At 45.0% G+C, this 25415-nt stretch overlaps 1 protein-coding gene across 2 annotated transcripts in view; it reads right to left on the minus strand.

Annotated features, from left to right (window-relative positions):
- Positions 1-4991: 4991 nt before the first annotated feature.
- The window catches only part of LOC140425385 (mitochondrial calcium uniporter regulator 1-like), a 61671-nt gene continuing 41247 nt past the window's right edge, over positions 4992-25415 (minus strand). For both annotated transcript variants that reach the window (XM_072509590.1, XM_072509592.1), the window contains 4 exons: positions 21777-21848; positions 9811-9864; positions 8088-8202; positions 4992-7076 (listed from right to left, as the gene is read on the minus strand). In XM_072509590.1, the coding sequence (XP_072365691.1) occupies positions 7021-7076; positions 8088-8202; positions 9811-9864; positions 21777-21848 (297 nt within the window). In that variant the 3' untranslated portion in view covers positions 4992-7020. The remainder of the gene's footprint in view (positions 7077-8087; positions 8203-9810; positions 9865-21776; positions 21849-25415) is intronic.

Consider the following 25415-nt stretch of genomic DNA (forward strand, 5'->3'; position numbering starts at 1 on the left):
TTGTAACCTTTTATGAAACCTGAAACTCCCCAGCATTTAATTTGTCTGCATTTTGCAGGGTCATCAAACTTCGCAATAATCACTCCAAATTTGCTTTTGTCTTCACCTTCAGCATATATAAATGAATTATATATTTCTAGAGCTTGCTGACCTGCCAGGGACAGCAGCAGTGCTGTTCTTCTAGCTTCAGAGACTGTATTTAAGTAATGAGCTTACAAATAGATGTTGGAACTGCTGTTTAAATAGTTTCCAATTTAAATTTAAGTTACCGGTAGTTTTCAGCTGCCGTGGAGCTTGAACGTGGTCGATTGAATCGATTTGTTGTCGAGGATCTGTTTGCTGCAAAGACTTCCCCAGTCAAACAGTCAGTATTGGAACTTTTTCTTTTCTTTCCTAATCTTTCTACTCGTTGTTCTTAAAGCTTTTATATCCTGGTACCATGTTATATTACAGGGGTGCAATATATATGTTACTCATTTGTTTTGCCGAGTTATACTTAATTTGATGATAAACAACCAAAGTCTTCCAGTTGATGCCAAATTATTTATTGAGCAACAAAATAATATACTTGGGTTCTTTACTTTAATACTTTGACTAGTAGTAGAATTAAAAAGATTGAATTAAATTAACAATGAATATAATACACTACACTCTTGAGATGGTAAAATTTCTATTCTATAAACACACATGAAGAGACAGGTGGGAAAGCTGCTTGAGCTTGCTTTTATAGTCCCTGTTAGTGTTGCCATCTAGTGATCATCTGACTGTATGGACTGTGCATTAACTAATCATGTATTTACATAGAGATCACTACAGCTGGTGGATCATGTATGTGGTGTGTCTGATAAATTCATGTCCAAATTCCAGATATTGGTGAAAGTGCAAAGAGATTGAATGGTGGTACATGTTCATTAGTACATTTACCCAAAGCTTTAGACTAAAATTATGACATCTGACTAAAATGGGAATGCAGGAGGGCATACCTGTGACTCGTCAGCAGTTTCTATCTAAAACGAAACCCAATAACACTTCTTAACTTCAGAAAGAGTTCAGTTAAAACATACACAGCAGAGAGAAGAGGAATGGAGAGTTACACAGACACAGCAAGTTATACTTGTGCTCTGTTTAGATTTTAAATTCCACAACAATCATTATTACATAAAATCTGCTTATACAGCTGCAGCTCCAGAAACAAGCTACAATATATTTTGGGCAATGAAATTGCAAATCGTTTTCCAGTTTTTTTTCCACGGGAGGCAAAAATCTCTTATGGTAACGGCCTCAAATATGAACTTTTGAATACTTTAGAGTCATTTCAGAAAATTAGAAAACCATTGGCAGTGTGTTGGCATGCCATGGGTCTGTTTATTGCCTGTAAAAACAAATTCATCCATTTTCTGTGATTCAACTGAAACAAGTCACTGGGGACATCTCAAGAAACCTCTCCAAATTCTGCACTTTTCCTCATATCCTCAGAGCTGTTAAGACTTAAGAATGTTCCTTTCTCATGTTGTCAGAGTTCACATTTCGTTCCATGGTCCTTCTGGATTTGCATCATTTTTTTTCCTTTTAACCTTCGGAGATCCCCAAGCCGTTTTAGTGTCAATGAAGTATCTTTGAAGTGTAATCATCGTCAATGGTGGGAAAATGGAGGGGAGGTAGAGATCAGACATGAACTAACTGAACAGTGATACAGACTCATGGTGAATAGCCATGTTAAATAGCAATCGTCAATACCCATGTTATTATAATTGCCAAGATTATAACACAAATGCCAGGGCAACTTGTTTAATCATAGAATTTGATCCTCACACTAACACCAAAACTAGCAGGATTACATGTAGTTAATATATTGTTGAGAAAAAGAGGGCATGCTGTTGAAGCTTTACATTTTGCACACATCAGCCAAGATGAAAAGTTTCAACGACGTCTCTTTTTAAAGCAATATTCAAGTTCTGTACTTCCAAGCAACGGCTTATTCCTGGGAGGACGAGGTAATCTTCTGAGGAAAGATGGGACAGATTGGGTCTGTATCTATTGGAGTTTTAACAAATGAGAGGTGATCCTATTGAATGGGATTCGGGGGGGGGGGGGGGGCTTGATAGGGTGGACGGTGAAAAGGATGTCTCGCCTCTTGCGCAGAGACTAGAAGCAAGGGGCACAGTTTAGTGTCAGCTGTGGTTCAGCTGGTAGCTCTCTCACCTCTGAGTCAGAAGGTTGTGGGTTCAAATCCCTGTCCAGGGGGCCAAGGAAAAATAAAATCATATCCGACATTCCTCATCCCAGCACTGAGGCAGTGCTACACTGTTGGAATTTCCTTCCTTCTTTCTTTCACAGATTTTATTCACCAAGTTATGAGGGGTATTTACAAGAGTGGATAGTCAGAAGCTTTTTCCAAGGGTGAAAGAGTGAATTACATCAGAGACATAGGTTTAAGGTGCGAGGGGCAACGTTCAGAGATGTGTGAGGGAAGTTTTGTTTTTACAGAGTTGTATTGGGTGCCTGGAACTCGCTGCCGGAAATGGTGGAAGCAGGTACAATAGTGCAGTTTAAGGGACGTCTTGACAAACACATGAATAGGATGAAAATAGAGGGATACGGACCCCAGGAGTGTAGATTTTAGGTTAGACGGGCAGCATGGTTGGCGCAGGCTTGGAGGGCCGAAGGGCCTCTTCCTGTGCATTACTTTTCTTTCTTTTAAAAATAATAGGTCTCCTTTTAAGATGGGGATGAGGAGAATTTTCTTTCAGAGGGACATTAGGCTGTGGAGTTTGCTTCCCCAGAAAGCTGTGGAGGCTGGGTCATTGAATCTATTCAAGGCCGAGTTGAATAGATTTTTGAGAGACTAAGGAGTCAAAGGTTACGGGAGGCAGACAGGAAAGTGGATTTGAGACCACAACCAGTTCAGCCAAGATCTTCTCAAATGGTGGAGCCAAATGGCCTACTCCTGCTCTTATGTCCCTAGTCCTCTGCAGGAGGATATTGTAGGTGCCCATGTGAATCATTGCAAGGTATGAACATTAAACAGGACAGCAGCCTACAACTACCTCGTGCAAACGTTATTTTACAAGCTAAATGGTCGACTTGGTCAAACTCAATTTGTTTTTTTTCTACCCATATCCCTACCAAACAAAACCAATTTGAAAGTTAAAAACAAACACAGAATGCTGGAAAAACTCTGCAGGTCTGACAGTATCTGTCGGGAGGGAGAAGAGAGCTAATGTTTTGAGTCCATTTGGCTCTTCATCAGAACTGAGGGGGAAAATCCGTTATAGTGTAGCTAGAAGAGATTGCAACAAAAGTGTAGCAAACTTAAGAGCAAGAGATAATGACCAGATGTGGGGGTTAGGGAGGGAGAAGGGGAATTTTTGCATTGAGACAAAAATGCATGGGATATAAAAAAGGGGGGCAAGATGGCAGAGAAAGGTCAGAGTCTAAAGTTGTTGAACTCAATGTAGAGTCCTGAGGACTGTAATCTGCCTAATTGGAAGAGGAGATGCTGTTCCTCCAGCTTGCGCTGGGTTTCATTTGAGCACTGCAACATGCCAAGGATGGACATGTGGGCAAGAGAAAGATACGGATTTAAAATGGCAAGCGACAGGAAGGTTGGGGTCATGCTTGTGGACAGAGCAAAGGTGTTCTGCAGAGCAGCCACCCAGTCTGTGTTTAGTCCTCCCAGTGTAGTGGAGACCACATTGGGAAGAGTGAATACAATAGACCAAATTGAAGGAGGTGCAAGGGAAAAGTTGCTTCACCTGAAAGGAGTGTCTGGGGCTTTGGACATTGAGGAGAGGATATAAAGGAGCAGATGTTGCACCTTCTGCAATTGCAAGGGGAGGTGTTGTGGAAAGGGGATTGGGAGTTGGTGGTGATGGAGAAGTGAATTTGGGTGTCCAAGGATGGAACGGATCCTGCAGAATGCTAACAGGAGGGGGTGACGGGAAGATGTGTTTCATGGTGGCCTTGTGCTGCAATGAATATTGTTGGTCACGGGAAATGGAGAGGGGTCAAGGAAGATAAAGTACTGGCGATGGACCTTGTCAAGGTGAGAGAAGGGTGGAAACTGGAAGCCAAATCAATACATTTCTCCAGGTCCGAAAGTGAGCATGAAGCGGCAACAATAAGGTCATTGATGTAATGGGAGAGTTGTGGGAGTGGGCCTGAGTAGCATTGGAACAAGAAACGATTCAGATAACCAACAAAAAAACAGGCATAACTGGGATCATGTGAGTACCCATGTGGACACCTTTTATGTGCAAGAAGTGAGTCAAGTTAAAGGAGAAATTATTGAGTGGTGGATGGGGATTGTTCGAGGAGAAACCTCAGACCCTCCTGCTGGGACATGGAGGTGTAGAGGGATTGGGCATCCATAGTGAAAAGGAGGCAGTTAGGGTCAGGGAACTGGAAATTGTCATTTGACGTCGGGCATCAGAGGAATTACGAATGTAGGTGGGAAGAGACTGGACAATGGGAGACAAGATGAAGTCAAGATAGGAAGAAATTAGTTCTGTGGAGCAGGAACAGGCTGATACGATGGGTCTACACGGACAGTCCTGTTTGTGGATTTTGGGAAGGATGTAGAAATGGGCTGTGTGGGGACTACGTGGTTGGAGGCTGTGGAGGGAAGATTTCCGGAGGCGATGAGTTCAGTGAATAATTCAAATGTTATGTTGAAGCACGATCTTGAATTTGTATGTCAAATCGTACACAGCATCTGGCATCACTGCTACATAACATTTTGAATAAACAGTGGGTCTTTTTCTTTGGTCAAAGGCCAAATATGGTTGAAGTGGTCACAGCTACAATCCATTCAACATTTTATTGATTAAATGAAGTTTGATTAGTGCTTGGCATTTGTACATCGGAAAACTGACAAAACTGTAGTTAATAATTAATTGGCCACTTCTTCAATTAACTACACTTTTCGCTAAAAAAGATAATCCTCCACTATCATACTAAGTATAGATACAAAATACAACAATATTAGCATATCCTGTTAAAATACTTTTTATTGATTATTGTTCACAAACATTACAAATGTCAGTGCGAGACCAAGGCAGATCTGAGAGCGCAAATACTCAAGATTTCAACATTAAATACAGGGAATATTTAGAGTGCAAAAAAGTTTCTCTTTTAGCCTGGCAAAAAGTAACTTTAAATTTCAATGAGAGAAACTGCAACTATTGGAATTACATTTAACCTCTGATATTTCAATGTTAACACTTCTTCTCAGGTGCAAAGTCAATAGAAAATTCACTTTTTTGGTACATTTTTGCTTGTTTTTCCTGAATGAATTGACTTCTACTGGGAAAATACCACAGGAAAAGGTCACGTGGATGAGATACTGGCTGCTCACCATAAAATACATTACCGACCAGTCCCCATGCATGCACTATCCAACAGGAATGACTGAGAAAGTCCTTAATTCTCTCTCTCTCGGTGTTTGCACATTCTGTGTCTACAAGGGTCTCACCCCCACAACCCAAAAGATGTGCAGGGTAGGTGGATTGGCCACGTTAAATTGCCTTTTAATTGGGGAAAAGAAATTGCATGTGACACAGTGGTTATCACTAGGCCTGCAGCACTGAGGACCCGGGTTCGAATCCTGGCCCTGGGTCACTATCCATGAGGAGTTTGCACATTCTCCCCATGTCTATGTGGGTTTCACCCCCACAACCCAAAGATGTGCAGGTTAGGTGGATTGGCCACGCAAAATTATCTCTTAATTGGAAAAAAAATAATTGGGTGCTCTAAATTTTTTTTTTTTAATTACAAAGAAAAACATTTTTTCTCTCTTCCTGCACAATGGCAGAGGTCAGAATGTAGCATTTAAGTTCTACCAGGGCCCAGATCAACTAACTCAACACGAATTGAGAAGTGAACATGTTATACAAGCCAAAACATGTCAGATTCAAATACTGATGGTTAATTTGCTGTCCCAATAATGCTTTTACATTTCCAATTGGTCTGAACACTATTTGTGAATTTAATTTTGAAAATGGCAAGAAATTTCCTCAAGATAAATTAAATAATATATTTATTCAAGTTCTTACTTAAAAGGTAATTAACAATCGGAAAGATCAATCAGGCGAAGTAGTAGAAACAAGTACTGGTGTAAATCTGAGCTTAAAGCCTGACAGAATTGTAATTCATTTGGCTTTTCTTGTATACATTATGTACATTTAAAAAAAAAGCTAGTTTGTTACAAAACACTGCGGAATCAGATTCTATGAAACGATGGGCACTGACATGTGATACTCCACTGATTGAAATTGATACATCGTTCACAAAACTCACCTGGCACCACTGGGAACTAATAAATCATTCCTGAAATGCTTTTGATATTAATGAGATTAACCCCAGCACCAACCGATGACAGTTTATCAAAAAATAGTTCATGAATAGTCATGATTTCTACCAAATTAACTGGAAACAATGCAAACATAAATTTAAAAATGTGACTTTATCAATTATTTCTTTGGTTTCTGTACATGTGAAAATATCCCAAACTTAACTCTTCATAGTTAAACAACAATTACTGATGAGCATACAGAGCTTTTTTTTTCATGCACCCTAGAAGTCAAAGCTATTACTATGCCAAAGAGCAATTTGTGCATCACTTTATAATTCTGAACTTTAGAATGACAACTTTTTGGTTGCCCAAAAAAAGAGAAAAGATTGAGGAAAGTAATACGAGTCTGCGGTAAAAAAAAAAGGCAGAACGGCTTTAAATGGTTAAATTAGTACAAAATTTACAGGTGCACTCCTCACAATTTACATTACAATAGTCACACATCTTTTACCAGCACCAAATTTGGTAACAAGATTAATACATATGATATATAAAAGTTCAGTAGATTTACACAATTTTTTTTGAAGTGAATTAATATGCAAAAGTCTTGATTCTTTAACGCATCCAAGCTTTTCGGACGATTGTGTCCCAGATATTTATAAACAATCATGGTTCATTTTCCTGATACGTTGAGGATGAATGTTTAAGGTCCAGTGAGGGATTAAATTTCATACCCAGATGCGATAAAATCCAAGTACAATGGTAAGGCATGTGAAAATTGAACCTACAAGGAAACATTCAAAAAGATAAAGATCAATGGCAAGGTTGTCATTTGTACATTACTTCACCAGTTCGACAGTTAATTCGTAAAAATGAAATTGTGGTATTTACATTGCAATTAATTAATTCCAATCATAGCATCCCTAGAGTGTAGGCGGCCATTCGACCCATCGAGTCTGTACCAACCCTCCAAAATAGCACTCTACCTAGGGCCACTTCCCCCACTCTATCTGCATAACCCTATGCATTGATCATGGCCACCCAACATGCACATCTTTGGACTAATGGATGAAACCGGAGCACCTGGAGCAAACCACACAGACATGGGGAGAATGTGCAAACTCCACAGTGTCACCCAAGGCCAGAATCGAACTCGGGTCCCTGGTGCTATGAGGCAACAGTGCTAACCACTGAGCTGCCCTCACAAGGGAGCATCCTGCACATCTGGATCCTCAGATTTGCATTGCTAAAACCTGCTCTTTACTCTGGCATATGAATCACAGACCCATGAAAATCTGTCTTTCTGATCCCACCATTGGGATGAGGGAGAGTGTTTTGGCAATATAAACAGAGAGAATCAGAGACAAGCACCCCCCACACCGCTATGATTTAAGCAAAACAAGCATCAATGTAAAAGAGCGTTAAACAACTTTAAGAGAGAACCACAGATCCTTCAAAAGATATTTGAAAGTTTGAAGTGTACAGTGCAGCTAATAAAAAGTAACGTGCTTGGAAATTACATACAACTCAAATTGACAGGTACATCTGAAAAATAATCCTTTGCCCACCTATTATTGCTTGATCACAATTAACAAGCAACTATTACTATAAAGCACCTTTCATTCATTCTTGATTTCTATTTTATCTAATTTGAATGTTAGATATGCTATAAATGTTGTGACTATCATACAGATGACCAAGCCCCCCCCCCACCCATCTACCGCAAATGCGCAAATAACATACAGAAGAATTTACAACATATGCAGTAATCACTATCAATCTCAAACAATCTTACCTGCTAAATATTTAATGGTATCAAGTTTGTGGGATTCCAACAGAGTTTTGAGTCCTGCGACTTCAGTGTTTATCTTTCGGTTTACTTGAGTCACAGCCCGGTTTTGCTGCGAATGCTGAAAATTAGGTAGGAGCTACATCAAAACCTCCGACAGTGACATTAGGCAGCTTACAAAAAGCCAAACAAAGCACACCAACAAATAGATCATGTCAGAGACTACTGCAGAGAAATCCAGGAGCTCAACTGTTGGTGCGATTCGGCAAAAGATTTCGAAGTTAATTTATGGAGGGTTTCTCAGGCAGTTCCCCGCCAACGCTGCTGACGAGTTCCCCACCGCTGTTCAATGACACAAGTCACTTTTTGGGCCTTGGGGAGTTTCTCACTGGTTTAGCCCACAGAGTTTCTTTTTAGCACTGGGGAGCTGAACTCAGAGATCAAGCACCCATTTTAAAAGGGTGCCCCGATCTCTGAGTGAGCTTGTGGGTCCCCCACACCCCACCACCCATGGGCAATGTCATCCCCCACACATATGGGCACTACCCCACATCCCCCAAGTGAGGACACCCTGCTTTGGGGTACCTGGGGGTCTGCCATTTTCAGCCCTCCCCCGGCCCCTCAGGTTCCTGTCCAACACCCCCTCCCTTATAGGACCCCCACCCATCAAACCCCCCCCAACCTCCCGGAGGCCCCTACCTACCTGCCCTGCCCTCCCCTCCCCCACCCTTCAAAACCTCCCTCCACCCTCATTTCGTGGGCATGGCCCTCCTCACACCCTGGCCCTTGGCAGTGCCACCCTGGCCTCAGGCACCCTTGCACTGCCACACTGGCACCGAAGGCAATGCACCTGTTGACTTTGCAGTACCCTGATCACCCAGGGGTCTCCGATGGCCCAGGTGATCCCCCCCCCCCACTGCCACAGGGGGCCATTCCACCTGGTTGACATTAATGTGGACCAGCATTGATCCGCGCCCAGCTGCAGCCTCCCTGGGGAGGCCGAAGAATCCAAGGAGGCCGGTGGATCCTGCGCAGGTAGGTTGTAAGTAGGTTTATAAACTATTTCCATGGGTGTCATTTGGTCCCGCCCATTTGAAGCGGAGTTCCGATTACGACATCTTGCGGGACTCTGGAGCACCTCGCAAAGCGCAGAGCCTGTCAGGGGCGTGCTGGAAGCCTCTCCTAGCGTTCTTCGCCCGCATTGCACTCAAGTGGCTGGAGAATCACGCCCCGAGTGTCAGCCTCTGAGTTGCAATGCCCTTGGTTCAAGACCCAATCCAACACTTGAGCACAAAAAACAAGGCTGACACTCCAGTGCTTAACTGCAGGAGTGCTACACTATTGGGAGAGGTTGCCTTTTGTATCAAATGTTAGTGCTCTCTTAGATTAATGGAAATTATTCCATGGCATATTTTGAAGAATAGGAGAGTTATCCCTGGTATAGAGTCATAAGAACTTTTGTGATCAATGTGTTCCCCTCAATCAGCATCACAAAAATAGATTATCTGGTCATTATCATGCTACTGTTTGTGGGCATTTGAGAGAATTGGCAGCCAGTTTCCTACATTACCACACTTCAAAGATGCTTCATTTGGCCTTGAGACGTCTGGTGGTCATAAAAAGTGCTGTGTAAATGCAAGTCTTTCTTTTTCTTTTAAGTTTCATTCGAAGGAAGGTAATATGGGCATGTGAGGAATTACATAATTAAATTTAAGAAGATAATTCTCACCAACTCTACAATTTCTGCTCTGGTTTCCAGTACTCTCCTTTCGTGCTCTGTTGACTGAAGAGACAGACAAAGTGTCACAAGTGATACTGAAAGCAACACCAAAAGTACATCACAAAATTCAAATAGGCAGTTAGGTGTGACATTTAGTATGGGTGTTCAAATTTATGTCAATTTATTTACCAAAAAAAATCCATTTTATGTGCTAAACAATAACCTTTAAAACAAGGTTCTCGTTGAGACTAGAACAGCAAGTGCAAAGGCAGCATGTTCTAAAGAAGTCAACGGCTGAAATTCTTAAATTAAATTTGTTGTGCATTTTGTTTCTTCTATACTTGGTATACATAATAGTGCATCATCAAATACTTTCCTCATGCTTAACTCGGATGGGATTTTCCGGCCACCCTTTGCCAGGCGACCGGAAATTTCCGCCCAAGGTCAATAGACCTTTACATGATCCGTGTCCCATCCGTGACGATCTTGCGGCGGATGGGGTGGAAGAATCCAGCCCAAAGACTATTCCTGTATTCTTTCACTCCAAACTCTCAAGTGCTTATATGTGTACAACGGAAATGCGAGTTACTGAGATGATCCTATTTAAAATTTTGCACTGAAAAGGCATTAACATCACCAGGCAACACAAGTTAAGACTATCAACAAGTCAGGTTGATTAAAAGTAAAATTAAACATTAGCATAAAGTCAATAAATAGATTTCACCTGATTAGAGGTTTTACCTTGTACAACCTGATGTACAAAAAGAGGTGACACTTTGCTACATCCAACACTAGCAAACCCTGAAAACATAATAATACTAATTTCTATTTTTCACTTAACTATCGCAAAGGACTTCCGGTTGCGGCTATGCGGAGCTAAGCCGCACGAATCGGCAGCTCCCGCGAAGACGGACTTTCGGGCTCGATAGAAGAGCCCCAACGGGACTTTTCACACAGCCAACCCGTGGGGAAGAGAGGAGAGAGGTCCCCCACTAACCTGTATGGACCGGACCCGCAGCGAAACGGCCAAAAAAACGGCACTGGAGCAGCAGGAGAAGAAGGGTAAAATAAACAAAATGGCTGCAGCCGGGGACAAAGAAGAGATGCAAGAATTCATCAAGCGCTGCTTTGAGGAGCTGCGCAAGGAGATGGTGGCGCCTATGCTGGCAATAATTGAAGGACTTGGGGCAACCCAGAAAGCCCACGAGGTGAAGATCCAGGACAAAGTGAGTGAGAATGAGGACGAGCTCTTGGGCCTAGCGGTGAGAGTGGAGCGGCACGAGGCGCTACACAAGACGTGGGCGGGAAGACTCGAAGACCTGGAGAACAGGTCGAGGAGAAACAATTTGAGGATCCTGGGTCTCCCAGAAGGAGTGGAGGGGACCGACGCCGCGGCATATGCGGGCAAAATGATCGGGGCGCTGATGGGCGCGGAGGCCCCCCCCCGGGGTTGCTGGAGCTGGAAGGGGCGCACCAGGTGCTGGCGAGGAAGCCCAAAGCAAACGAGCCGCCAAGGGCGATGGTGGTGAGATTTCACCGGTTCACAGACAGAGAGAGGGTCCTGAAATGGGCCAAGAAGGAGCGGAGCAGCAAGTGGGACAATGCTGAGATTAGAATATACCCGGACTGGAGCACGGAGGTCGCTAAGCGGAGAGCGGGTTTCAAACGGGCCAAAGCGGTGCTGCATCGGAAAGGAGTGAAATTTGGAATGTTGCAGCCAGCGCGACTGTGGGTCACATATAACGGCCAACACCACTACTTCGAAACGCCCGAAGAGGCGTGGACCTTTATATTAACTGAAAAGTTGGACTCTAATTGAGGGTTTGTGAGGGTGGGGGGTATTTGAGGGTTGAAGTATGATGGCGGTTGTATATAGGGGGGCAAGCACGCGCAGGGAATGTTATATGGGCTGGGGACGAGAGACAAGGCTGCAACAGAAGCTGCGTCAGGGGGGGCGGGGCAGGCTCTGGAAAGCGCGGGGTTTTTCTCCCGTGTGCGGGAAGAAAGGTGGGAGGGGGAGCGTAGGAACGCCTACTGATGGGGAGATTCCCACACGGGGGGGGTCAAAGGGATGGCGGGGGAAGCCGGGGTCAGCAGGCGTCAGCTGACTTACGGGAGTGATATGGGGGGAGCAATAGACAGGGATCTAGCGGGGGGGGGGGAAAGAGAGAGAGAGAGAGAGACACACAGGGTTGCTGCTGTACTGGCCGAAAGGGAATGGGACACAGAAGAGGTGGCCGGGACGGAGGTGAGGGAGACGCGGACACAGGACTAGCCCAGAAAAGGAGATGGCTAGTCGGCAGGGGGGGTGGTGAGAGCCCCTCCAATCCGGCTGATAACGTGGAACGCGAGGGCCTGTACTGCGCTGTATAGGGCCTGTACTGCGCTGTATCGTTCTATGTTCTATTAAAAGTTTATTGGATAAGCATATGGATGATAATGGCATAGTGTAGGTTAGATGGTTTTTGTTTCGGTGCAACATCGTGGGCCGAAGGGCCTGTACTACGCTGTATCGTTCTATGTGAGGGGCCTGAACGGACCGGTGAAGAGGGCTCGAATGTTTGCGCACTTGAAGGGACTGAAGGTAGACGTGGCAATGCTCCAAGAGACACACCTGAAGGTGGCGGACCAGGTTAGGTTAAGAAGGAGATGGGTAGGACAGGTATTTCACGCGGGACTGGACGCGATAAACAGAGGGGTGGCAATTCTGGTGGGAAAACATGTGTCATTTGAGGCCAAGACTATCGTAGCGGACAATGGAGGGAGATACGTGATTATCATAGAATTTACAGTGCAGAAGGAGGCCATTTGGCCCATCGAGTCTGCACCGGCTCTTGGAAAGAGCACCCTACACAAGGTCAACACCTCCACCCTATTCCCATAACCCAGTAACCCCACCCAACACTAAGGGAAATTTTGGACACTAAGGGCAATTTATCATGGCCAATCCACCTAACCTGCACATCTTTGGACTGTGGGAGGAAACCGGAGTACCCAGGGGAAACCCACGCACACACGGGGAGGATGTGCAGACTCCGCACAGACAGTGACCCAAGCCAGAATCGAACCTGGGACCCTGGAGCTGTGAAGCAATTGTGCTATCCACAATGCTACCGTGCTGCCCCGTGCTGATGGTGAGTGGTAGGTTGCAAGGGACGTGGGTGGTGTTGGTAAATGTATACGCCCCAAACTGGGATGACGCTGGATTTATGAAGCGCATGTTGGGGCGCATCCCGGACCTGGAGGTAGGAGGACTGATAATGGGAGAGGACTTCAATACGGTGCTGGACCCAGCACTGGACCGCTCCAGATCAAGGACGGGAAAGAGGCCGGCGGCGGCCAGGTTGCTCAGGGGGTTTATGGACCAGATGGGGAGAGTGGACCCATGGAGGTTTGCAAGACCGCAGGCCAGGGAATTTTCTTTCTTCTCCCACGTGCACAAGGCATACTCCCGGATAGACTTCTTTGTGCTGGGCAGGGCGCTCATCCCGAGGGTGGAGGGGACGGAGTATTCGGCCATAGCCGTTTCGGACCATGCCCCGCAATGGGTGGAAGTGGGGCTGGGAGAGGGGAGGGACCAACGCCCGCTGTGGCGGTTGGATGTGGGACTGTTGGCAGATGAGGTGGTGTGTGGTAAGGTAAGGGGGGTGTATTGAAAGGTACTTGGAGGCCAACGGCAACGGGGCGGTGCGAGTGGGGATGGTATGGGAGGCGTTGAAGGCAGTGATCAGGGGTGAGCTAATCTCCATCAGGGCTCATAGGGAGATGACAGAGGGCAGGGAAAGGGAGAGGTTAGTGGGGGAGATTGTGCGAGTGGACAGGAGATACGCAGAGGCCCCGGAGGAAAGATTACTTGGGGAAAGACGACGGCTCCAGACGGAGTTTGACCTGTTGACCACTGGGAAGGTGGTGGCACAGTGGAGGAAGGCGCAGGGGGCGACCTACGAGTACGGGGAAAAGGCCAGTCGGATGCTGGCACACCAGCTCCGTAAGAGGGCGGCAGCGAGGGAAATAGGGGGAGTCAAAGATGGTGGGGGAGCCATGGCCCAGAGTGCAACGGAAATAAACAAGGTATTCAAGGCCTTCTATGAAGAGCTGTACAGATCCCAGCCCCCGGGGGGGGGGGGGGGGGGGGGGAGAGAGAGGGGATGGGAAGATTCCTGGACCAACTGCGGTTCCCGAGGGTGGAGGAGCAAGAGGTGGCTGGTTTGGGGCCGCTAATCGGGTTGGAGGAGCTGAGTAAGGGTTTGGGGAGCATGCAGGCGGGGAAGGCCCCGGGGCCGGACGGGTTCCCGGTGGAGTTCTATAGAAATTATGCGGACCTGTTGGCCCCGCTACTAGTGAGGACCTTTAACGAGGCAAGAGAGGAGGGGACCCTGCCCCCGACAATGTCGGAGGCGACAATTTCCTTGATTCTGAAGCGAGACAAGGACCCACAGCAATGTGGATCGTACAGGCCGATTTCGCTCCTTAATGTGGACGCTAAGCTATTGGCAAAAGTGCTGGCCACGAGGATAGAGGACTGTGTCCCGGGGGTGATACATGAGGACCAGACGGGATTTGCAAAGGGCAGGCAATTAAATACGAATGTGCGGCAGCTCTTAAACGTGATAATGATGCCATCGGAGGAGGGAGACACGGAGATAGTGGCAGCCATGGACGCGGAAAAGGCCTTTGACCGAGTTGAGTGGGAGTACCTCTGGGAGGTGTTGCGTAGGTTTGGGTTCGGGGGAGGGTTTATTAGCTGGGTTAAGCTCCTTTACAGCGCCCCGGTGGCAAGTGTGGTGACGAACCGGCGGAGGTCGGAGTACTTTCGGCTGTAACGAGGAACGAGGCAGGGGTGCCCTCTGTCCCCCCTGTTGTTTGCATTGGCGATCGAACCCTTGGCCATATCACTGAGGGAGTCTAATAAATGGAGGGGGGTGGTCCGCGGGGGAGAAGAGCATCGGGTGTCGCTATACGCGGACGACCTGCTGCTGTACGTGACGGACCCAATGGAGGGGATGGTGGAGGTCATGCAGACTTTGAGGGAGTTTGGGGAGTTCTCGGGCTATAAGCTCAATGTAGGGAAGAGCGAGCTTTTTGTACTACAGGCAGGGGACCAAGAAAGAGGGATAGGGGACCTACCGCTGAGGAGGGCGGAGGGGAGTTTTCGGTATCTAGGGATCCAGATAGCCAGGAGCTGGGGGGCCCTACACAAACTGAATCTGACGAGGTTGGTGGACCAAATGGAGGTGGACTTTAAAAGATGGGACATGTTGCTGCTCTCGTTGGCGGGTAGAGTGCAGTCGGTAAAAATGGTGGTCCTTCCGAGGTTTTTGTTTGTGTTCCAGTGCCTCCCCATCGTGATCACCAAAGGCTTTTTCAAGAGAGTAGGTAGGAGTATTATGGGGTTTGTGTGGGCGAACAAAACCCCAAGGGTAAGGAGAGGGTTCCTGGAGCGCAGTAGGGACCGAGGAGGGCTGGCGCTGCCAAACCTAGGGAGCTACTACTGGGCAGCAAACGTGGCGATGATCCGTAAGTGTGTTATGGAGGGAGAGGGGGCGGCATGGAAGAGGATGGAGATGGCGTCCTGCAAAGGAACGAGCTTGGGGGCGCTGGTGACGGCACCGTTGCCACTCTCGCCATCAAAGTACACCACGAGCCCGGTGGTGGCGGCAACGTTAAGGATCTGGGGCCAGTGGAGACGGCATAGGGGTGCAGTGGGAGCTTCGGTGTGGTCCCCGATCAGGGGTAACCACCGGTTTGTCCCGGGGAAGATGGACGGGGGGTTCCAGGGCTGGCCCCGGGCGGGGATTAGAAGAATGGGGGACCTGTTCATCGACGTGACATTTGCGAGCCTAGGGGCACTGGAGGAGAAGTTTGAGCTACCCCTGGGAAATGCATTCAGATATATGCAGGTGAGGGCTTTTGTGAGGCGACAGGTCAGGGAATTCCCGCTACTCCCGACACAGGAAATTCAAGACAGGGTGATCTCGGGTGTATGGGTCGGGGAGGGCAAGGTTTCGGCAATACACCAAGAGATGAAAGAAGAGGGGGAATCGCTAGCAGAAGAGTTGAAGGGTAAATGGGAGGAGGAGCTGGGGGAGGAGATAGAGGAAGGTTTGTGGGCTGATGCCCTGCGTAGGGTCAATTCCTCCTCCTCATGTGCCAGGCTCAGCCTGATACAATTTAAGGTGGTTCACAGAGCGCACTTGACGGGGGCGAGGTTGAGTAGGTTCTTTGGGTAGAGGACAGATGTGGAAGGTGTTCAGGGAGTCTGGCGAACCATGTCCATATGCTTTGGTCATGCCCGGCACTGGAGGGGTTCTGGAGAGGAGTGGCGGGAGCAATATCTCAGGTGGTGAAAGTCCGGGTCAAGCCAAGCTGGGGGCTAGCAATATTTGGAGTAGTGGACGAGCCGGGAGTGCAGGAGGCGAAAGAGGCCGGCATTCTGGCCTTTGCGTCCCTGGTAGCCCGGCGAAGGATCTTGCTAATGTGGAAGGAGACGAAGCCCCCTAGCGTGCAGGCCTGGACAAACGACATGGCTGGGTTCATAAAGTTGGAAAGGATTAAGTTTGCCTTAAGGGGGTCTGCGCAGGGGTTCTACTGGCGGTGGCAACCGTTCCTAGACTACCTCGTGGAGCGTTACAGGAAGGTCAGTCAGCAGCAGCAGCAACCCGGGGGGGGGGGGGGGGGGGGGGGGGGGGGGGGGGGGGGGGGGGGGGGGAGAAATGAGAGATTGCTTGAGGGGACGGACGAGCGGCGGATAACATGGAGGGTGGGGGAAACTGGCATGAACGGGCGAGAGCCAGTGTATAAAGCTCTGTAAATATACCATCTTACCATGTATATATCTTGCTCAGGGCGATTGAGTTATTTTGTTACCGGGGGGGGGGGTTATTGTTTGTAAGGGGAAAAAATTGTTTTGTTTTGTTAAAAAACTTTAATAATTATATATTTTTTAAAAACCTATCGCAAAGCAGCAGCTGTAAGAAATTGGTATTGGGGTGGCACGGTGGTGGAGTGGTTAGCACTGCTGCCTACGGGGCATTGAGGACCAGAGTTCGATCCCGGCCCCAGGTCACGGTTTGTGTGGAGTTTGCACACTCTCCCAGTGTCTGCATGGGCTTCTCCCCCACAACCCAAAGATGCAGTGCAGGTGGATTGGCCACGTTAAATTGCCCCTTAATTAGAAAAAAAAAAATGATTGGGCACTCTAAATTTAAAAAAAATGATGTTGGGGTGAGGTGGCGGTGATGGGTCAGGGTCAACATAGAATCATAAAATTTACAGTATCAAGCTTCAGAATGGATGAAGCCTTCAAACCAGCTGCAGCCAAAGATGCTACATACAAATTATTATTCGATATATAAAACAGTCAAGTCCATAAGGGATAAACGGATGATCTGCTTCCTTCACTCAAGCAGATTTGGGATTAGTCTTCCAATAATAGCTAACTCACTTCCCTCAACACACAGTCACTCACGTCTTTACTTGCATCAAGATTATGCTGGGCCTCCTAAAATTAGACAAATGGTGTGGCAATTATACTTTCCAGCATGGGTCACTGGATAGTAATCAGGCTTGGCAACTGATTTCCCCCCAAGACGCCAATTGCAAAAACCTTACCATTACCTAAACAGAGATCAACTAATTCATCATTAAATGTTGGTTGAACTTAAGACTTCCCTGGTCTGTATGACTCTACTCTACACAGAGAGTCAATTAACCATAGCTACTAGCGGTGGAATCCCAACATAACTGGAAGAATTCCACTCGGAGATGGACGAGTTAAGGATTTCCCTTTACTGGACCTCCTTTTTGTAGCTAAAATTCTGGGTATTATAAAACAGTGTTGCTAGAGTACACATGGCAGAACAATGCATTCCACTTCTTTATTAGAATCCCCTACAGTGCAGAAGGAGGCCATTCGGCCCCTCAGTTCTGCACCGACCACCCATAAGAGCACTCCACCCAGCCCCACTCCTCCGCCCTATCACCCTAACCCCACCTAATCTTTTGGACACTAAGGGGCAACTTTAAAAAAAATTCTGCAGGAAGTAACGCACCTCCTGACTCTCCAAAGCCGGTTTGCCATCCACAAGGCTCACGCCAGGAACACTCTCCATTTGCCTGGGTGAGTGCAGCTCCAATAACACTCAGGTGCACATCATCTCGGACAAAGCAGCCCACTTAATTGGCATCCCATTCACCACCTTAAACATTCACTCCTCAACCATGAACGCACATTGCAGCAGTTTGTACTGCAAGACACATGGCAGAAACTTACCAATGATCCTTCGACAGTACTTTCCAAACCCATGATTTTTTGCCACCTCGAAGGACAAGGGCAGCAGATGCATGAGATCAGCACCACCTGCAAGTTTCCTGACAAGCCACACACTATCCTCAGTTGGAACTACACCATTGTTCCTTCACTGTCACTGGGTCAAAAGTCTGGAACACCCTTCCTAACAGCACTGAGGGAGTTTATGAAATGAAATGGAAAGAAAATCGCTTATTGTCACAAGTAGGCTTCAAATGAAGTTACTGTGAAAAGCCCCTAGTCGCCACATTCCAGCACCTGTTCGGGGAGGCTGTTACGGGAAGGCTGTTACGGTTTCCTGTATACACCACATGCGCTGCAGCAGGTTAAGAAGGTGGCTCACCACAACCTTCTCATGGGCTATTGGGGGTGAATGCCGGCCCAGCCAACAAAGTATACATCCCGTGACAGAATTTTTGGAAAATTGTCCAAGGAATGGCTGGGTTTAAAAAATACGATTTAAAGCTGAAGAAAAATAAGCACTTTTAACTATTATTCCTCCAAAAAGCAATGTTGTTCACCCATTGCAAATTCTAACCACACAAACCAACAACATTGGTACAGTTAATAAAGAAATTGTATTAGGACAAAATCCACATAAGGAATCTGTCACGTGATGATTTGACATTGAAATTTATTGGTAAAATGATTACGTACATCATAATTTAAAAAATTGTTTTGATAAAAAGCATTTTTATTCAAAAAAAACGAGAAGGATCAAGAACAAAATAATTCCCTGTAGGGCGTACATCATAAAATTGAGGCAGTTGACAGAGCAAGGAGGGCACTTCTTAAAAGTGAGTGTAAATCTCTGGTTTGACTATGCAAGACTTTTAAACAGCCTTACTGTACATTCAGATCAACAGAACCATTAAAAGGATATCATAATTCACTGACAGTGGGAAATACGAAATAATGGGCTTTAGAGTGAGGGGGGGAACAGATTCAATTTGTTTCTGGTTTAAACCAAGAGAAAAGAGATCTTGCTTTCCTTTGCCTCCAGCAACACCTAGTAAACAGCAAGTTTTAGCAACACAACCAAATGGGTCTTTGACCAACAGCTACAAAAAGCAAATGTTTCCCATTTCTGCTTAGGGATGCAAAGTATTCATTCCAATTTCATATGATAAAACACTATGCCAAGTTAGGGGAAAAATATCCATTCCCAGGTTTACTCCCAAGGCATCCATAAATGACGCTGATTGAAAACACATGCAAACGAATCTTCTCGTTCAACTTTAAATACAGAAAGGACTTTATTGTAATCCAAACAAACAATATCAGAGACAGCAATTAGTTGGTGCAAGATAGATATGTTAGCAAGCCCTTTTCTTTTGAAGAGGGTCAAATGTACACAAGCTAGGAATTAAAAATAAAAGTATATCTATCCTAGATTTGAGCTTATTGGGAGGACCAAATATGTGATCCCAATAATAAAATTGCATGGTGCTGTCAGGTCTGATTATAGCAACGGAAAAAATATTGGACATTGGCTCCTAAAAGGACAGCCGATGAAGTTAAAAAATATTTCAGAAACTGTGTAGTTCAGTAACAAAACCAACTATTGCTATTTGCAGCACAAATGCAAGAAATGGAAGGTAAGAAAGACGCAAGGCCAATTTTTCTGAGGTCACATTCAACATTATTACTCAGCACTAGCTAGAAAACTGAACTGTATTCTGGCCTCTGGGCTAGCGCTAATTCCATGGCTTTAATCTCCTAACATCGGGAGCGATGAATTACTCAATGTAACCTGCTGATGTGCATCAAGACCCTGAGAAAGTCCCGACACTTACACTTACAGTACATATGGAGAAAGTTTAAACTTCTGATAGCTGGTTTTACGCTGCCTGGACTACTCCTTAATTTATGATAGTAGAATGAAATAGCCATAACTACACACACTTGGTCTGTTTGCTCTATGTCCACTGTGATTTTTAAAGATTTACTTTGAACTTTTCCTTGGAGATGTAAAGCCTGTTCAGGAGCACAGCCCTAACCAAACCAGCTGGCAGTTCTCCAACACAACAACAACCCCCCAAATAGCCCACCCCAAACCCCCTCCCCAACAACGTTCACCCCAACTCACCTTGCAGAATCCTTGGCTCCTGTCTGACTGATAGTGGAAGAGTCAGCATTGTTGGGGTTTGTAAGGGGGCGATGAGCATTGTCAGAGGAGTTGGGGGGGGGGGGGTGGCAAACATTATTTGTGGAGGGTGAGGCAGCAGATGGTGAGGGGGAGCATTATGGGAAGGTGAGGGTTGAACATTGTCAGGATGAAGGAGGGGGCAGGGAGAAGACTGAGCAGTCAGTGCTATACTGCTAAGTGTCATGGGTGACGGACATTTGAAAATTTTGCAAGTCAATGAACTGAAGACCTTAAGGGGCACATCTTCAGTTCACAACGAAAATTAGAGCATGGTGTTGATTACGCTTTGGACTACAGTCCTCCCCACTCTGCCCATCATTGAATCCAAGCTGGCAGAGTGACTGGAAAGTCCAAAGGCTCCACCCTAAAAACGTAATTGGATAGTCATGGTAAATCAACAACATGCACTTCCAGTCCACCGCTGACTGGAAGGTTTGGGCCAGAGTGTTGATCAATATCTTTAAGAAGAACATCCTGTATCAGTCTATTACGGGCCAGGGTTTAGAGAACCCCAAAGTGTATCATCGAGTTCACCTGACCCACAACTTTTAATAGATTTTGGTTATGGGGCGCACAAGGGCCCACTCTACAGTGTAATGCAACAGAGACCTAAAGTACTTTTAAAACAAAACAATGTTTATTATATGAATCCAGTTAACATTTTATAAACACACAGTAAACATCTAAGCAACTATCAACTCAAATACTTCCCATAAAGAATACAGTACTTTATAAGTAACTCTTAATCTTTCCTAGCAACATCCATAAGACAAATACCCTCTTTAACAAAGACAGCATGTTTAAATTCTCTATTGAGAGCAGTTATCACTTTTAAATTAGCAAGTGCTCTTAAGACATTCTTTTCATACAGAGAGAGATCAAAATTACACCTCGTTTGGCTGGATGCACCTCCAACTCTGAAAACACACACTGTAGCTGCCAGCTCAATAACGAAAGTTAAAGCAGGCAGACAGCCCAGCTCCACCCACACTCTGACATCGCCTATTTGATAAACACCCATTTCTTAAAGGTACTCTCACATGACAGTCTCAATTTTTCTTTTACTAGATTATTGTTGACCATTTTATATACCTCCTTCCAAGGTTGTAAAACTCGTTTCTCATCTCTTTTCTCATATCCAGCACAAAGGGTAAACCTTAGGATTCTTCTTCGGAACAGCCCAAATTTTTGAATATTGCTGTGTGTCTTGGTAATCAGAATTCGATGTACTCAACACCCTACACTTGTATTAAAGTTTGTCGATCACTGTTCCAGCAACTTACAAAATGATCTGAACAAAATATTTATTCAAGCTGCATGCTCGGAATTAGCTGTCTCCCTTGAATCAACTGACCCTCCAAGAGGAGTATCATCCGCAAATGTGAGCAATTTGTATTGAATTTCTGAATCCACGCAAGTTAGAAATGGGTACAAATCTACGTGTATGCCATTGCACTTTGATATTCTTAAAAAGCAGAGATTCAAATAAAAAAAGTGCATTCAGCGACAAAAACTTACCATTTCTTGAACTCTACTTTTTTCCAAATTAATGTCCAATTTGTTGTTTGATGAAACTTTGACAACTTCATCCTAAAAGAAGTGTTTCAAAACATTACTCCAAAAAGAACGGGTTGAAATCATTGAAGTCTGAGGCAAACAGCATATTAATTCAACAGCTATTTGGAATTTAAAAAAATATTTGCCTTAAAATGCTTTCACTCTCGGGAGTGTACTGATTTTCAATGGGACACTGAAATATTGTTGCAAGCTTGGAACCCTATGTACCAACCTCTAAAAGAGCAACAGTTATCCAAAAGGAACCAAGCTGGATAGATGGGAGTTAAGATACACTCATGGAATGCCACAATAGACTCAAAGGTGGAATGGCCTACTCGTGTTCTTACGCTTCTGAAGCCTACTCCTTTTCCTATGTTCCTGAAGGTATCATTGCAGAAGACATTAGTATACACCTACAGAAATAATATGCTATATCAACAAATAAAGAAATCTAATTACCTTAAGAGCTCCAGAAATATACTTAATAATAATCCCTTTATTATTGTCACAAGTAGGCTTATATTAACACCGCAATGAAGTTATTGTGAAAAGCCCCTTGTCGCCATATTCCGGCGCCTGTTCAGGTACATGGAGGGAGAATTCAGAATGTCAAATTCACCTAACAGCATATCTTTCAGGACTTGTGGGAGGAAACCGGAGCACCCGGAGGAAACCCACACAGACAAAGGGAGAACGTGCAGACTTTGCACAGACAGTGACCCAAGCAGGAATCGAACCCGGGACCCTGGTGCTGTGAAGCAACAGTGCTAACCACTGTGCTACCACCCTTGAGGATGCCAAGGGTACACCAAACCTTGTTTGAGGACCCTCATTTTTGAATGGTTACAACTATCTTTACAGAACAAACAATGGGAACCTGTTGATGTTTCCACATCATTAGACATACAAGTTAACACCTGCGTTTAAAGTCACAGCCTGTTATGTAACTTCTATAAATTATACCAGCATACAAATGTTCACCAAGTAATTATACTGTACCTTCCACACACCAGATTTAACAGCAGCATCAAAGCAGATTACAGCACAAAGCTTAAAATGATCAGGATGATAAACTACAATAACAAGGGAAGAAATACATAGCTCAAAGTGGCCGTAGGAGTATTTTTGCACAAATGCAGATTCTTTCCATTGGCTTTTCTAGAAACAGGTGTGAGCACTGCTGAGTGCAATAGTGAGACTACCCCTAAGCAGTAGTCTTACAGCGCCGGGTGAGATTTTGCTTTTCTATTCCAGATGAAAAGAAGAAAACAGACCGCATCATTCTGAACAGGGAAGCAAAAAGCTCAATTTACTTAACATTTATCAATACGATCACACAATTATGAAAAATATTTTGAGCTTTTGGTCTTTGCGGGGCCCCTAGCCATGAAACATAGAACCTTGAGAGCCAAACATAAAAAAACTAAATTCCTGCTCCCATTCCTTTGGACAAAGCTGTTGACAGAAACATTCTGATTTTGGATTTGCTTAATAATGCAGTAAACACCATTTGCAAACAGCAAGGGCCATGACATTTAAAAAATCATGCGTAAATAAAAAATATCTGGTTTTCACAGCCATCACACGGTCCATTCCCAAGTAATTTAGTTGCTCCTATGCTTGGGTAGGTATAGTGCAGAAAAGTTATTGACACCAAAATCAGTTCAAAGCTAAAATCAGAATGGGCATTTTTAACACAAAAATTAAGTGTTCATCATATTCCAAGCTATTTTTGAGTTGTACAAGATGCTATTTAAAAATTCTGTGTAGTGTACACCATGCAACGTAATATCATAACTGGAAAATAATTAAATGCATAAGATGAGAAGGATTGGGGTGGGCCAGATTTTGCAATCAGCAGAGGTGCTGCAACCGATTGCAGTGTTGCTCACTGGGCATTTGCAATCTTGTCAAGTCACCCAAGAAATCAATCACATTAAAAGATGCACAGGAAACAAAACGGAGTAGCATAAAATCACTTGTAAAAATGTTTATTGACTAAATTAAAGACTGAAACACATACATGGGGCAACGATAGAATCTAAAACTTTCTGTATATTATTTACAAATACAATAACAAACTTAGCTTATAATAATATTCTTTATTGTCACAAGTAGGCCTACATTAACACTGCAATGAGGTTACTGTGAAAAGCCCTTAGTTGCCACATTCCAACGCCTGTTCAGGTACATGGTGGGAGAATTCAGAATGTCCAAATTACCTAACAGCACGTCTTTCGGGACTTGTGGGAGGAAACCGGAGCACCCGGAGGAAACCCACGCAATTACGGGTAGAACGGGCAGACTCCACAGACAGTGACCCAAGCCTGGAAACGAATCTGTGCTGCCCTGCCATGTTTAAGAAAACTAATCAATTATTCAACTGCACTCCAATTATAAAATTATTTGTCAGAGTCAGTTCTATTGTGACCAAATTGTATTCATTATATTACCATTAAGAACCCAGTTACACCTGACTGAACAAGGTATTCTTTTTTAAGTGGTTTCAAACAGTGATGTGGGAGCAGGAATTTTGAAATTCTGACTTCATGGTTTTTGGCTAGGGGGGAAACCACAGCGCAGCTTGCGACAGAACTGTGACAGATTGCAGCAATTTCAGGATTTCTCCAATGATCTGCACATGCCAGGTATCCTGAAGTTGTGGTCATAAGACATAGGAGCGGAAGTAAGGCCATTCGGCCCATCGTGTCCACTCCACCATTCCATCATGGCTGATTTCAACTCCATTTACCCGCTCTCTCCATAGCTCTTAATTCCTCGAGAAATCAAGAATTTATCAACTCGTGTCTTAAAGACACAACGTCCCGGCCTCCACCGCCCTCTGTGGCAATGAATTCCACAGACCTACCACTCTCTGGCTGAAGAAATTTCTCCTCATCTCTGTTCTAAAGTGACTCCCTTTTATTCTAAGGCTGTGTCCCCAGGTCCTAGTCTCCCCTGCTAATGGAAACAACTTCCCTACGTCCATCCTATCTAAGCCATTCATTATCTTGTAAGTTTCTATTAAATCTCCCCTCAACCTCCTAAACTCCAATGAATATAATCCCAGGATCCTCAGACGTTCATCGTATGTTAGGCCTACCATTCCTGGGATCATCCATGTGAATCTCCGCTGGACCCGCTCCAGTGCCAATCAGTCCTTCCTGAGGTGTGGGGCCCAAAATTGCTCACAGTATTCTAAATGGGGCCTAACTAGTGCTTGATAAAGCTTCAGAAGTACATCCCTGCTTTTATATTCCAAGCCTCTTGAGATAAATGACAACATTGCATTTGCTTTCTTAATTACGGACTCAACCTGCAAGTTTACCTTTAGAGAATCCTGGACTAGGACTCCCAAGTCCCTTTGCACTTCAGCATTATTAATTCTGTCACCGTTTAGAAAATAGTCCACGCCTCTATTCGTTTTTCCAAAGTGCAAGACCTCGCACTTGCCCACGTTGAATTTCATCAGCCATTTCTTGGACCACTCTCCTAAACTGTCTAAATCTTTCTGCAGCCTCCCCACCTCCTCCATACTACCTGCCCCTCCACCTATCTTTGTATCATCGGCAAACTTAGCCAGAATGCCCCCAGTCCCGT

Source organism: Scyliorhinus torazame, chromosome 6, assembly GCF_047496885.1.
Source record: "Scyliorhinus torazame isolate Kashiwa2021f chromosome 6, sScyTor2.1, whole genome shotgun sequence".
In the NCBI taxonomy this organism is placed as follows: domain Eukaryota; kingdom Metazoa; phylum Chordata; class Chondrichthyes; order Carcharhiniformes; family Scyliorhinidae; genus Scyliorhinus; species Scyliorhinus torazame.